Source organism: Cyrtonyx montezumae, unplaced genomic scaffold (genome assembly GCF_038088225.1).
Source record: "Cyrtonyx montezumae isolate F1298 unplaced genomic scaffold, pur_monq_1.0 scaffold_10, whole genome shotgun sequence".
In the NCBI taxonomy this organism is placed as follows: Eukaryota; Metazoa; Chordata; class Aves; order Galliformes; family Odontophoridae; genus Cyrtonyx; species Cyrtonyx montezumae.
The window spans coordinates 25180944-25197631 of NW_027071826.1; the positions used below are offsets into that span (position 1 = coordinate 25180944).

Sequence of the window (16688 nt, forward strand, 5' to 3'; positions counted from 1 at the left end):
CTGTTTTAAAAAAAAAAAAAAAGTCCAGCATCAATTGTGGAACTCATTTTTGCAGTTGGAAATTATAGCTCCATGCAATGAAATAGAATATAAAAAAATAAAAATAAAATGCAACAAATGATGCTGTTTTTGCAAGAAGGGGGGGGGGGGGGGGGGGTCCAGCAATTGCGGTTAAATATTTTGAGTCGTGATTGCTTCATGTGATACAAAAACACTGTTAATTTTTCTTATGCTAAGAAGGTTTTAATCCAATCAAAAAAGCACTCGGAAACTTATCTAAAATCCATGATCAGAGGCACAGAGCCATGAAAAACTTAGTCCCTTACTGATTCTGAGAACAATATGAGCAAACATCAGTGTCAGTGTATGACAAGTAAGATTTATTGAGCGTGACATCCTCTGACAGGAAGTATTAAATACCAAAGTATTGGAAGATGAGAGTAGTTAGCTATCTACGTAGGTAAACCTGTGCTGGAAATTAGGGATGATGGTGTGTTGTTCATTTCATCTGTTAAGTGATTTCTAACACACACGTCACAGACATACTAAAGCCTAAAACAACTCTTGTCTTGATGTTTAAAAATATTCTTAAGGCAGATAGGTCTCACTGAAATTAAACTGTCAAATAATCTGTCAGTACTGGTTAGCTGGGGGTGGACGTGTATTCACCCACACGGAAATGCAAAGTCTGCCCTTGTGAAATGTGGCAACTATGTAAAATTGCATAGGAGCTGTACACAATAGTACAAGATAAAAAAAAAAAAAAGATGTATTTAATTAGTTGAACTTCAGATGGGCATTTTAGATTACCAGAAAGGAGAGTCACAGGAAAACAATTTACAGAAAAGAATGTTAAGTGGATCTTACACAGTTTATTTTTCTTACTCTGAACTAAAGTAATTTTTTTCTTATGTCTTTTAGAAGAGCTATAGATAAAGGGATAGTAAGACCCAAAAGGCTTGTTGTGAATGAGGGTCAGCTGTACTCGTGCTGCTCTTGTCAGTCTTGCTTGTTTTGATGGCCTCCAATGATAGATTCCACAGCCTCCCTCAAAAGTCATTGCCAGCTTTAATATATCCTGTATTCTTAATACATAACTTAAATGTTGTGAAAATCCCTTACTGCCGAACAGAACTGTCAAAGGTTCCTTTCATCCTGTCCTCTTTTCCTTAATCATTGCTTAGTTTTGGAGGTCTTTTCTTTCACATCACATTTTATTGAACTGTCTTTCGTGCTGTCATTGAATTTTCTCTGTTCACCCAGAACACCCAGACAGTGTTACATTAGAAGTCTTATCAGTGCCAAAATGAGTGGCAGGGTTGTGTCAGATGTCTAGTGTATTAGGTACCTGGTTTTTTTGGGGTTTTTTTTTTTTCATTCTGAGATTAAAAAGAATATGTGATTCTGAGTAGACTCCTAGGAAAGGTGTTAGCTTACTGTAGCTAAATGGACTATGACTGTTGTATAGACTGAGTATGGCATTTTAGTAACCTAGCCTGAGTCTGGTGTAAGAAAGGCCATAGGATTTGTCTTATTAATTCCTTTTCAAAACAAGCATCTCTTTTAGGAACAATATCCAAGATCGTATAAATATATATACATATATTTGTTTTTTCAGCAAGCACTTCTTTTAGCTATTTAGAATAAAAAGCAAAAATCAAAAGAAGAAATGTTAACAGGAGAATAATTGCTGTGTAGTCTAATTCTATGTAGCCTCAGCTGTCAGAGATTGGAACTTGCTGTTTCTTTGTCTGCAAGGAAGATTAATCAATAGATAATCAGATTTCACTTTCTCATACTGATTCTTATCAAAAATGATCAAATCAAATCCTAACCTTCCATTAGAAATGAATCTGGTCTAGCTCCTACTGTCATATGTAGGAAAGTGTGTCTTTTGGCTTTCAATTTTTCCACCATTCTTCCCTGAGTTTGTTCTCAAATGTCTAGATTTGAATCGTAAATGCTAGATATGAATACAGAGTTCCAGTTGCAGTTATTTCAGTGCCAAAAGCAGGGGTAATAAATACATGTGCTTCTTTGATATTCCCTGGATCATGGCATAAGCAATTTACTGAGACTTCATGTGGTTACCCAATACATGAACAAAATTCAGGATTTCTTTTCAAAGAGTCCCTGTTCAGCCTGCCTATGTCCCACATTTTCAGAGGCCTGATGAATTATTTTGTGAAGTCTGACTTTGTGTTTCTGTTAATCTATGCTTATGCAGTCTCCTCATTACATTACCAATTTATCTGTAATCCAAGATGGTAACAACAGTCAAACAATAGTACTTTCCTCCAAGTTATTATTTGTTGAACTTTTTTGTTTCATGGTTTTGAGAAGGCTACCGTTCTGTGTGTTGTTTCCTTTTTTAAAACCCAGCATATCAGTTTTTGTGCTCTCAGTTGCTCCAGGAGACAACTATTACCTTTACAGCTGTTCCAATTTTTCTTGTAAGTATTTTAGATTTGCCAATACAAGTGTTCAGCTTCAGTGTTCTCCTCAACATCCATAGCAACAAATGTTAGAATAGACATTATTTGATCATTACAAGACATTAATAAATAGTGCTGCATTTTCACAATGGGTTGAACAAATAAAGGAAAGTGCTGGATGTTTATAGATAGTGGAATTACTGTGATTCTTTTTATATTCCTGAAGTATTAGGAAAAAATTAACGTACCTCACTAAGCTGACAGTGATATTTCTGTGCATCTTCTAGCTTCCCTTAGCGGTTTCACAAAACTCTTAAGTTTATATTTATGTCTGTTACTATCAAGGCTATGTTTGGAACATTATATGCCTGTATATACAAGATAGCTCCTTTCTCAACAAGGCATTTCCTGTATTGTGCTTTTTTTTTTATGAAGCCCGTGAGAAATTAACCTAAAGGCTTGTTCATGGGCTTCTGTTTGAATGATTTTCCCTTTAAAATGCATTTGGTTCTGTGAAAATGTTACTAGACTGACAGAAGACTTAAACATTTATTTATTCTTTATGTCTGAGTGTCCTGAGATGTTTTCCTTGCTGTATTTTATTTGCTGTATTTTACAACAAAGCTGACATGTTTTTTGTCATGTTAAAAAACCATGCAGTTATCCTATCCCCCTAAGAGATGTAAAAATGAATTATGTCTGACATGTATCTTACTCAGATCTGCAAAGAAATGCTAGATTTGTCTAAAATGTTTCAGAGACTTATCTCTACCAATTGTCTTTATTGTCTGTTCTGAACAGTTTTCTTTTTACTACTATGGCTTTTCTAAGGCACATCTTGCACAGTGACTTAATGTGTGTGACACAGTATTATGAGTTCTTATCCAGAAGTTTGACTCCCAATATGGACCTGATTCTAGATCTGCATGTGAATGCTGAACGGATGTCCACTGTCAGCTTTTTCTCTAATTTTTTTATAGAGATTATGTTCATTATAGGATTAAGGATCCCACTGATCCTGTTACATGGTTTTGTTTCTTTATCCTTTGCTAATAGGGATTCTAGTTGTTAGTAAATTGAAGTAAAATAGACAAGTGACCAAGGAACAAACTAATAATTAGTATTAAAAATTGAACCAAAATAGTTCTTACACCTAAAAAGACAATCAATTTTCTATCAAAATCAGTTCAAGTGGACTTACTGTATTTCCTGTAATGTAGAATTAATCTTGTGAGTGGATGAAAGATCACATAATTTTAAAAATCTCTTACAACTTCACTCAAAGTAATAGGAAGTTCAGCTTTTAAAGGAAGAAGCTGCAAATTTGGAGGTGCTTTAATTGAAAAAGTAACTGTTTAGAAGTGGCTTGTCTCCTGATTCTTGCAAAAAAAAGAAACAACCAATAAATTATCTGTAAGCAATTAAGTGAACTGACAGCCATTTTCAAGGAAGTGAAGAGTAGGTTAGAAGCTGAGTAGAGTTATAAGAAAGAATGAACACTAGATATTTCCCTTATTACAGCTCTTACCTCATGCACAGAAACTTTGGCTGAATCTGAGTAGTTTATGTGTTGATCAGTTTCTAAAAAGATTCAAGACAGCTGTTTTATATCTGAACAGGTTAATGAGTTATAAACCTGAATGAGTCCCCTGAACTGATGTATTAGTTGCTCAGATAAACCTAAAACACATCTGGTTGTAAATCTTACAGATTTATTTTTTTTAAGGATATAAAGAAGTGACTCTCAAAATGGTTTCTGTTTCAGTTCATGTGCCATTCTGTTCATATTCTGTTCTTACATCAGGATTTTGTTTTCCCAGGCATAGTATGTTAGAGAATTAGCAACACTGCAGCTTCATGAGAAGTGGATTGTGAGGAAGGGATTCTTTAGTCACTGTCTTTAAGCCTTTCTTGTTTAAAGTAACTGGGAGAAATACTTTATTTTGTTAGTGATTCATCACCCTGCTTCTGCCTATTCCCTAAAGGGCATGAAAGTTTCTGCTCCAGTTCTCAGCATTCTTGGTGAGAACTTCTGCAATCTGTTCATGAAGCAGCTCTGTAAGTGGATGCCTGTCAGTGGTGTGACACTTATACTGTCACGTTCTGCTTCAACGCTTCATAGGGAACTCCATAGTTTTGTACCAGGGTGGGCACTATTGGGCTATACAGAGCATGTACACAAGAATGGTGTGAACCTCAACAGGAAGGCCCCCATGTTACCCTGGAAAGGGCATGGAATCGTTAGTGGGTCAGTGTTAACAGAACATCGCTCCTGAACTCCATAGGAAATAACAGAGAAGTGGAAAGCACTGTTGCTTAGAGCTTGCCCCAGGTGCTTTATCTCAGTGCAGTTTTTCAGGAAAATTATGCAGCAGATGCAGATGTGGTGCATGTGACAATACTTTTTACTACAACAGGATGTCTCATTGTTTTGTGCTTATCATCATAACTTTTCTAAATGTTTGTGTTGAATTAATCCCTTAATGTACCTGATAGTGAGATCAGCTACACAGGCATGTTCTGATTTGCCTGGCACATTTAATTCCTTTTAGAATATTTTTGTGACAATTACTTGACTGCTTCCTGAATTATTCTTGGACTTGCGCTTCACTACACTGACTTGACTCAGCTGGTAGTCCTTGAGTGGTACTGGTAAAAATCAATTTCCAAGAAATAGCAAACATATTTTTGGTAATGTATCATATGCAGTAATTCAGAAGGAAATACTTTCATTCAGTGAAAAATAAATCCAATCTTTTTAACAGAAATGGAGAAAGTGATGAGTGTCTTGTGGTAGCACAAATAGAGTTACATTAGTTAGATCTCTGTTTTGGAGAGAAGGGTTGTTGTTAAAGACTTTTTATGTTTCATGCAATGAGTGGAGGGCTGATACTTGCCAGCTGAGTGTAGGAGCAAAAAGAAAAAAAAAATTCTTCCCGTTTCTTAAATTCAGTAAAGCAACAATGCCAGGCATCTAGATTTACAAACTCACTGTGATTTTACCAAAGCTTTCAATTGGAACCACACAAGTAAAATTTAACTACCTTTTTTGATTCATTTTTCTGTTTTGTCAACATTGCTTTCTACTTGCTCTCAGGTAAAATAATCTAGATTTGACAAAAAACAATCAATAAAAGCCTTATAGTGTTGGTAGGAAGCTCTTATTTTGGCTATCTGCTCACCATCAGGAGAAGTGGGAGTTTTTCAAGACGGCAGACAAGCAGCTTCAGAAACGTGTGTGCAGAGTATTTTGGCAAGGAGCAGTATGAGTGCTGGAAGGCTGGCAGCCTCACAGCAGCAGGAGGCATAGGTAGCAGGGAAGTGTTTGGAAATACTGTGCAGGAAGCAACCCCTTCCTTGGATGGCCACAGGGAACAACCTGTTCTGGAAGAGGCTGACCAAAAGGTCTCCTGGAGGTCAGGCTCTACAAAACAGCCACCCTTCTATGTTTCTCCAAAGCTATGCTTCATTTGTTTTGCAAATATTTCCGTGAGGGAGCTCAGCTGTGTTTTTCCTCTGTAGTTACTGCTGGCAATTCCACTGATGGCAACTGGGAAAAAAGTTGGAGTCTGGGGCCAATTCCAGTCAGTGCATGTGAGCAAAGTGTTCTCTTCTTGATCTGTGTGATATGAAGAAATCTGAATACCACGGCAAACTGCTGCAGCAAACAGCGTTAGCAAAATATTTGTGTGTGTTATCTAAAATACTGTTTACATCATGTAATGATACCAAGTTTACTCCTTCCTGAAATTCCACTCGGAAAAAGCTTATTAATTTCTATGCTGCAGGTGTCTCATTATGCTTCTTAGAACTTTATAGAACATCTAAAAACATTGTAGATTAAAAGAAAAAAGAAATGAAAAAATAAAATCTATATGGTAAATAGGGAGTTATGCTTTCCATATAGAAGTGTTTAGTAAAGCAACTTCAGTGCTTTTAGGAAAGGCTTAAATGGCAGTGGCTCTCTGAGTTTATATCTTTGTTTGTACATTAACCAAAATGAAAACACAGGCTTAAGTACTGGTCCCGAATCATGTAAGCATTTTAGTTGTTTAATAGCATGTTTTCCAATACAGTTTGAACCGTGCTGATTTCACCCATACATGATTTACATCCTAGCACAGGATTTGTTGAAAATAAGCAGTGGGAATGCAGCCTCCCTGCTTCTGGGGGAAAGAGTTCAGCTTGATGGCAGTGAACCCTTTCACCCAGACTCATCACTGGGGAATGATTCCTGCCTTTGCTGACTGGGAGTCATCTCAGAAATTTCTGTTTAACTGAGCAGTTGCATCAGGGGTGAACTTTTTAGGGGGTCATGGAGGCAAAAAGGAAGCAAGGACTCATGGTGCTTTTCCTTCTCACCACTTGAACCCCCATAAAACTAGCTCCTTGTGGCTATCCTCTGTTCTCAAGGCTCACTCCTAATTGAGTCAACTTTACATGTTTACTTTGTTTGAGTCTTTCCTGTGCATCCATTCTAAGTGTGTTGAGGTAATCTTTTTTGTAATGCTTCCTAACCTTTCTGGGTTTCTCTTGTTTCTTTATCTTTTCAGTGTGAGTTCTTTGCTCTTCAATCATTTGTCTTCTTTTCTGCACTTTTGACAAGCAGGCTTGGCCTAAGCCTGTGTTGCACAGACCTACAATGTGGGCACTGTCAACACTATATCAGCTCTACTGTGTGTATTTTCTGGTACTTTTATGTGCAAATGAAAGCTTGACGGTAGAGAAATAGAAGAAAAAAAGGGAAGAAAGGAGAAGTCGTCATCAGTTATTGCTTATCCGTGCTATTTGGCTACAAGGCAGGTGCAGAGGTAATTTCTGGAGGGTTCTAGAGTGATTCAGCACTTCAGGAATTTCAGAGCTGGAGCCTTGAGTCCCCTGGCTGTGGAGGGGGTTCCAGTGCTGCTGGAGTATCCGCCAGCTCTCATCTTTACTTGAGTGTTGGTGCATATATGTTGCCTGGCTGTAGTATGAACATCTATTTATGTTTGTAGTAACTGCAGTGCTGTATGTGAAGAAAGTCTTTATAGTAAAAGTACTGACTGGTGTTTCTTAAAGTAAAGCCATGAATTCTTTTGGTGTTTTCCATCTCCATAAAATAGACTAATATTTTCATGATAGTAATGAGTTTGGGAAGTAGAGCCTCTTAAAAATCTCTTGAGTTTCTCAAGTATGTTAACAGTGACTCCTACAATTAAGTGAGAATTCGGACAGTTCTCTTGACCAAAAATTCTTTGCTTTTTAGGATCACTTATTTAGTGTTGTAACCTCTGTAGAAAAAGGAAGTCCTGACTTCTAAAAATACATTGCATTGTTATTTTTACAATGTAGAATAGTGTTTTAGTTTGGTTAATATGACTCTTTCAAAAATTTGATACATTATTTTTTTATTTTTGTAAAAATCTCTAAAGATAAGATTATATTATTATTATTTTAAATGTTAGAGTTAGGTCCACAACCTTGGTCTGGTTAGGTCAACATAAGAAGCAAGTCAGGACCTAACTCTAACATTTAAAATAGCAAGTTAGGTTAGGTCAACAAACATTCAGCATGATTCAGCTTCTCTGCATGCTGTGAAGACAGTGTTCAGCCCACAGCCCTTATGTGTTCTGTGCCACTATGTTTGTGCTGTGAGAGACTTCCAGCTTTTAGCAAGGTTCTTGCTGGTTTTGTAGTATTCACTAAAGACTTGTCTAGAAGGAACATCTGCAAAAATCTGATTAGAAAGGGGAAAATTAGCTATGTTGATGTAGCTCAATTTACTGAGCTACAAGACTGGAAGAAGATTTTTTACTTTCTAGAATAAAGTGACACATACTAGCCCTTATAAGAAGTGTGTAAAATTTTAGTAAAACGATCAGAGTTGACATTTTTTTTCTATTTCATTCTATTAGTATACATCAATATTTAGAGTGCATGTTTTCCAGATTGTTGAAATGCAGTTCTTCATACCAAAAAGTTTATTTCTCAGGAGTTTTTCATTTAAGGTGCCTGCTGTACTAATCTTTGAAATTCTTTAAAAATAACTGATAAGAGAGTTTTACTTCCATTATACAGTCTTACCTTTCCTTTTAAATAATTACTATTAAATGTTTACGTTTACTAAAGCAAAGAAGAATGATGAATACATTTTTCACTTAAATAACTATATAGGTGAATATAACAGAATTATAATATATAATTATATATTATATAATATAATTATAAATATTGGAAGCTTCATAATTCATATTAGAAATATGTTAAGATGTAGATAACAGATCAAGTCTTCCAAAGTTTTGTCTTGAACAATGAAACAATTTCATTAACATGGTAGTTGAGCAGAGTTTTAAAAGTCAGTTGTCTTTCTCAAGTTTGTCTTTGAAAACTGAGAACAGTCATTAATAACAGAACACAGTCATGGAGATAAGTAGTTCAGCTTGTGTCTGTACGTGTATGGATGTATGCCATTGAAGTTATCGATTGATACAACAGATTAATTAAGAAATTACTGAATGCTCCAAATTTGAGGTATTAGTCATTAAAAATTAATGTCTGCAGTTTATTTATTTTTTTAGTATTACTTGAAGTCTTTAAATGAAAATCTGGAATTGGTGTAATCATGTGACTTCTTACTGGTAAAGTTTTTTGGTGGATTTTTTCTTACGTATTTTCTGTTGCTAAGTCTAAAAACACTTCTATGACTACTTTCACTTGGATATGTGCTGAGGACGGACTGGTTGCGGGCATCTTGTCCTGTGTTTTCTGGATAATCTGCAGCTGCAGTACCCACAGACAACAACATCAAATTACTGACCAGCAGAGTTTGTTCATCTGATAAGACTATTCAATTTTTTTTTGTAGTCTCGTGGTTAGAGAACAGTGAAATGATACTTTCAGGAAAAGAAAGAACTACACAACTTCAGTTTGCTTATGAGTGACTTCAGATGCTGGTTATTTTTTGTTTGTTTGCTTTTGGGTTTCCATTGTTTGTTTGTTTTTGTTTTTTTTACATAAGGAGCTGCCACAATATGACATAAAGCAAGTATTATATAAATGTTTAGATGAGTTCTTGAGACTAAACATCCAGAATAAATGTCCATGCGCTTCTGTCATGACAACATTTCTGGAAGGATAAAATCTTTACAGAAAAAATGAGAAAAGCATTGTTGAATAGTCAGGAATTGAAATGTTGAAAACTGACATTTACATTTTTGTTGCTGAAATTTTTAAAAATAAACTTTGTTAGGGTAATCACAAATTTTGAGATGTTGTGCAATATTTGCATATACATTTTACTTTCTGAAAAGTATGTAATTGATTAAAGTATCTCAGACGATGAATGATTACTCCATCTGCATTCAGTAAGTATTAATCATTCAAATGCTAATAAACTAACAGTATTAAAATCCCCACTATCCAACACTAAATATATTGTATTCAGGACTGGAATACATTTGTAATCACTACAATAATGAAATGCTGTTCTTAATAGAATATTTTCCAACTTATAATGGATTAGTAAGAAAGAACTCATTCATTGATTCAGGAACATTTTGTTCTCAGAATTGCCCAAACTTCAGTTGCCCTCTGCAGTCCACACAAGCTGACTCTTAGATGGAGATGACTGATAAATTACAAAGTTTTCCTTCTCAGACGGTTTGAAATCAATATGACTATCACAAATAGATTCAAATTATGACAGTATTAATTGAGACAAACAAACATATGTTGGTCCAATGCCTGAAACCTTTTATCCTGCAAACTTACATGTGTGTGCTTTCTAAGTAGTTACATTGATCAGTAGCTAATACTGGAAGTCAATTCAGTGCAACTTTACAGGGCACAGAATTCAAGTTTTCTTAAGCCTGGTCAGCTTATTTCCAGCCACAGGGTTGCTTCTTCATGAGAGCAATTTATTTTTGATACGTCACTTGCAACATTATGAAGAACAGTATATTTATTTATTTATTTTGCAGAAGTGTGTTACAGTAATCTGATGTTAGTCTGTAGTATTAACTTTGCAACTGTACACTGCAAACTGGTTCTCACTAATATAGAATGAGAGAATGATACACCACTTCTATTGTAAATTTACTGCACTGTCAGACATATTTTTAGCAATAATTAACAGCATCTACGTAGCAAGGTTGGACAAGATTAATTGCTCTTACAGCAAACCATAAATCTGGTACATCACATATATATACACTAGTGTATACATATGTGTACATATATATACTGTATCAGCTGTATTTGTTTTATTAACTCTCAAGTTCTGTTTGCTCTTGCATTATGAAAGTTGTCATTTTAAAATGTTCATTTGCAAAAAATCTTTGCTGTTTTTCTAAATTTCAGAACACATTTTTGGTACGTTCACTCATAAATCTACCTGCCATTTATACTAAATAAGGTTTTCATGGCCTTCATGAAGTGCAGCATTATTCTTTGCCATGTTATTTTAAACACTATAAAACAAATTTTGTATTTTTGTCATGTGTTACTTTACATTAAAGTGTGGCAATTTAACAAGCTATTATGCTATTAAGTTCATTTATCTTGCCTCCATTGTACAGTAATATGAACTAGATCAAAACAGTTTAAGCTGATGCATTTTTTTTCACACTTGGAGGAAGTAAGCAATGTGTATTTGAGTAGATGTGATATCTTAATCTCTGCTGATGACTTGAAAAGCATCCACAATTTTCTCACACCATATAAACAATTTTGCTGTGTCCTGACTCTTGAGGAAATACTCTGTTTCTACTTCATAGCATTTTCTGTGATTCCATTTTTTTTCCCTTTAATTCCATTTAAGCACCTAATACAGTAATAAAGGGGTTTTAACAGTGTTGAGATGATCTAATAATGTCATTTTTACTTAGCTTTTCGTTAGTTCAACTCTAGTTAGCTTTTATGTGTGTTTGTTGTGTATGTATTTCCTACTTTGCTCTGTATTTGGCAAAAATAGATGCTATTTATAGTCTTGTACTACCAAGCAATGTGTTGGCTCTTTGTTTACTTTTGTTTTTGCTTATCAACATTATTGTTGGCAGGAAAAACTTAGCTGAGGGAATATTTTTGTCACTGTTGCAACAGTTGGTCCTTACAAAATGTTTTATTTGGAGAACCGCACCATCAGAACGGTGCTTTTGGAGATAGGGTAGCTTATGTTGGGAAAACTAACTTGAAACCAGCAAATAACTCTTGCATAAATATTATTTTCAGGTAGTCAGTGAGTTAATCTCTCTTAAGAATATAATAAATGGTGCCTTAAAATGTACGTATTTATACAGACACATATAATACATGCAGTTCAGAAGATAATTCGTATAATTAGATATAAATTGAAGTAACATTAAAAGAGCAAATGGAATGAAAATATAAAGAGAGGGGAAAAAAAAAGATTTAGAGGGAAATGCCTGTCCTATCTCCGAAGTACAGAGAAGTACAAAAATTCTATCAGTGTTTGAAAGAGGTCATAAGTGGTTGTTTTGAAAGCTGTTTTCCATTTTACAGCGCTTCCAAATAAGAAAATGCCCTCAGTCTTCTGACAGGAAGCAGCTCCATCAGGCTTTTACTTTCAACTCAATGCTGCTACATACTGTAGAGTGTGAAAGAAAAACTGTTGATCACTTTTCAGTTTTTCTTCCCTAAGTGTCTAGCTTTTGGGAATATATTTTCTGTGAAATAAAGAAAACGTAATTACGAAAAAGTCTGGGTTCTGCTGCTACAACACCTTAGCAGTGATTCAGAATCTCTGGCGTAGCATACCCTGAGCTGCTTCACTGCAATAAATTTCTGAAAGGTTCAAAAAAAAAAAAAAACAAAAAAACAACAACAAAAAGAGAGCATATTTTTTAGATGAGCTTTGTCCAAATGTCAATGATAAGGAATGTGTATGATTACAAGAATTTACATGCTTATCTGACTGTAGCTGGCTTAAAACTTAATAACGTATTCTTATTTAGAAATAGTTAGATTTTAAACTTCATTATAGTAAAACAACAAATTGGTAAATGCATAGGAAAAGAAAAAAATTTATAAATGCAATTAAATTTATCATGAGGTTCATAACTTATTTATTATATAAATTATTATTTTACTATCCAGTATTTAACATTCGAAGAATAAACAAGTAATCCCAAGTGACAACATCTCAGTGAACTGATGCTGTGTGATGCTATGTAAGCTTTGGATTATATTGCTATGGAACTGGACATTAAAAAATAATAAAAAAAATTAAGGAGAAAAATTTGAAAGAACCAATGAACCAATGCAATCGGGAAGGCTTTTTTTTTTCTTTTTTTAAGAATGAAAAAGAATTCTCATTTCAGAAATAGAGATAAATTAATAATTATTTTAAACACTGAAACTGAACAGTTGTTTGAAGGTGTTAGGTGACATACTTAGTCTCAAGAAATGACTGTTATATAATGACATATTGCTTAGGTGTTATATCTAAGGTAGAGCTGAAAATTATTTCTCCTGGCCTTCAGACATCATTTTACCACTTATATTTGTAAAGATCATAGGGTATTGGAGTAATGTAGTTTGATGGAGGTTCTCCAGTCCAATGACTTTCTCCACCTGGATCTAATCAAATTGCTTGTGAGTTATCAAGTAAGGGATGGACTCATTTTTCTCCCATATGCTAGTGGATGCCACATAAGTTGCAGATAAAAAAAGGCAAATAAATGTTCTTTCACACGTAGGGGAAAAGTCATTTTCAGAATACAGTGGTAGATGTTGCCACATACGAAAAAACACTTCTGTTTTGTGCTAGTGTGAACAATGCTCTACTCTGAAAATTATTCATATTAATTGCATTTTACAGTTAAGTGTTTTTACAATTTAGTAACATTCAGGTTTGTATTTGCAGTTTCCTGAATGTGGTTTCTACGGGATGTATGACAAAATTCTTCTCTTCCGCCATGACCCTACCTCTGAAAACATTCTCCAGTTGGTGAAATCAGCTGGAGATATCCAAGAAGGAGACTTAGTTGAAGTTGTCTTATCAGGTAACTAAAAGAAATGAAAGTGATTGTCATACTTGCTTATGATAATAAAATTTTTGCTTATGAAAGAAATTTTGCATGTATGGATCACCTATACTGGATCAAAATTTTCACAGATGTGTCTATGCCATATATAGACCACATATGCCATATATACTATCATATGCCTATCAATCTTTTAATACTTCTTTTCTTATTTTGTAGTATACTTTTTGACAGCTTGATTTTTTCCAGATTATTAGTTAAGCATCAGGTTAATTTCAAAAAGCAATGTGAAAAATGTTGGGTCTGCATTTTCAGAGGAAAGTCATCCAGCAGAGAAACACAATCCTTTTCAAAAAAAGCACAGTAAAATATTTATATATATATAACAACATTTTATTGTTTACTTAATTAACACAGTAACTTGAAAATTAGAATTGATCTTAAGATGTCTTGCATAATGTATCAACAATTTAATATGTAATTGGGTATACTATACATTTTTCTCTTAGCCTGTTAATTGATATGGCTAGTTCATAATTACCTGTGTAGGAATTATCAGTGCTATTTTAACTAATAGTGACCTTGGTTCCTTTTAAAATAAGGAGTTTTAGCCTTTATCTTATATGAAATGCAATAAAATATCTATTGGAAGAAGAGCAAATGCTTTTCCACAGCCTTTCATAGCAATGTCTTTCAGGGATGCTCTGATTCTTTGTATAATTACATGATTTTGAAAAGTAAGAGGAAAATTTTAATTGTAGATGTGGTAGTAAATATAGATTATTTGTGGATGGCTGTATTGGAGTCTCTATTTCAGGTATTCCATTTAAAATATCCACTTCAGATCAATGAATCAAATGAAGTAGCAAGGAATTTAATATTTCACTTGATGCATTGTTTTCATGTGTTTCAAATGGAGACCACATATCTTCCAGTTTCCCAAAATTAGTCAAGTAGCTCTGGAAATCTCCACGAGAACTATACTACTTAAGGTCATTAGGGGATTTATGCTTTTATTTTATGGGTGATGCAGCTCTCCAAAGAAGTGGGTCAAGCACAAGCAAATCTTGATATTTAGAAGGCAATTAAAACAACACTGTGTGAAAATGTGGGTGGTTCCTACAATTGTGTGGAGTTTGTATAAGCTTTATAAAAACAGGTTATATACAGTGCTGGCTGAAACTGAATTTAATATCACAACGTAGTGTTGTTATGTCTTCTAGTAATCTGATTTTAGATAAAGGCAAATCCCCAAAGTATATGCAACAGCATACCTTCTAGCAACTGTTGCGTGCCTCCTAATAACTGTTGCATAGCTGTTGACAGTATTGATTAGCAGCAACATTTTATCTTCTTTTATTATACTATCTTAAAGTTATTGGTGTGCAGATATGCTAGATAAATATTTGAAGACTAGTACATAATGTGTTGCATGAACTTAGTTTGAGTTGCATAAGGGTGATGAAATTCCCATAGTAAAGTTTAATTAGAGGGACTAAGGGAGAAAAGGTGTCTCAGAGAAGCCAAGACAACTGCTAGCAAGCACAGTTTAGCATATGAGAGGCACCAACTGAAATTATTGATAGTCCAAGATGTCCAAAAGCTGCAACGAGTTTAACAATCTCCTACGTGTTTCCTTTACTCTCTTGGGCATGTCATGTGCCTCTTTCAACAGTTTTCTGGCACTGGGAAGTAATAGCCTGAATTTCAAAAGGGGAGAGAATGTGTGCGACTGTGTTCAAAGTTCTTTGAGTAAGAAGCTTGATGCTATTTGACATGCAATGGATTAGTTATCAGTCCACATTATTATTAATCACAGCTTATGTTGAGAAGGCATTTATTTGTTCCTCAGTATTAGTCTAAAAAAACACTTTATCATAGAATCACAGAATGGTTATTGTTGGAAGGGACAAACCTCTGGAGATCACCTGGTCCAACCCCTTTGCTCAAGCAGGGTTAGCTAGATCAGGTTGCTCAGAAGACATCTACTCAAAGCCCAGGCTTTGAGTATCTCCAAAGACAGAGACTTCACAGCATCTGACTGCCTCCTCCTGTATTTGGTTGTCAGATGTTTTATTTTGAGTTTACATTCCAAATGTCTGAACAGAATATACGTACCAAAGTTCTGTAAATTCAAGATTTTAGGGAAATTATTTTTGAATAGTGTCCCTGAAAAAGGCAATAGAATATAATGTTAATGCTACAGCTTTGCTGCTGAAAACTGATGTGGGTAAACAGCCCCTGAGGCACTGATATCTGATGTCAGAAACTATACTGATCCACTGCATTCATTTTTTATTGCACAAATCAATATTGGTCAGGGGAGAAAAAGCTGAACTGTCAGTCCTAATGCTACTGGATTGCATAATGTTTTCATAGTACTTTATGTAATTAAAAAATCTTCTATCAAGGCTGGACAACCTGAGATTATTACATATGGGTTTTTCTTTATTTGTTTTTGTTTGTTTGTTTTAATTTTCATACTCTGTTTATTTTCATAACAGTTTAAGAAATAGTAAGAAAGGTCATCTTCTGATTTGGATCTTACATTCCAAGTTCTTGAGAGAGACAAAAAGTTACTTAGAAAAATAGGCTGTTGAGAAGAGTGTAGCCAGAGCACTTCAGACCATTTTAGGGAAGAAAGCTGTACCTGCAGATGTCAAATAATATAAATGAAACAGTTTGTGAAAGAGCTAGAATTTTCTGGTGAAATACATGAAATTTAATCATCTCAAAATGCAGCACCTATTACGCTTTTATATATTCACGATGAACATTATTACTTGCATTTTACATTGGTGCATTATGCAGTTGGGATTTTAATGGAGTATAAAAATCATGCAGCTCACTAATCAAATGGTATGTGTCTTTCTGCAGACTGACCTACAGGAGGAAAACACAGTGCTAGGATCAGCTGTCTGATCTCTGTTCAGTGCCAATATCAATTCTGGCATTTTGGAGCCAAAATGTCAGACATTGTTATGAGAGGGGATGGAAGAGTTACAAACTCAAGGAAAAAAATGTAATTTTCATTATGAACATTAGTAGCCCTCATAAGTACAGTTTTATTTTTACCTTATAAAAGGTTTTCTTCCTTTTGTTTTATGTATTTTAAAAGTGTTATCTGTTTAAGTGCTTTATTTCATTTAACTGTATAGGATTCCAGAAGTGTTTGTGTAGGAGATATGAGGGCACATAAGAAATGGATTGCTTAAAACCACTGATTTGTTTGTTAAACCCAGATGGTTTAATAGGCTAGAGTCATTTATGG

General features: G+C 34.6%; 1 protein-coding gene across 2 annotated transcripts in view; it reads left to right on the forward strand.

The window, feature by feature from the left end:
* The window catches only part of PRKD1 (protein kinase D1), a 104117-nt gene that overhangs the window by 42370 nt on the left and 45059 nt on the right, over positions 1-16688 (forward strand). For both annotated transcript variants that reach the window (XM_065753777.1, XM_065753781.1), the window contains exon 2: positions 13297-13435. In XM_065753777.1, the coding sequence (XP_065609849.1) occupies positions 13297-13435 (139 nt within the window). The remainder of the gene's footprint in view (positions 1-13296; positions 13436-16688) is intronic.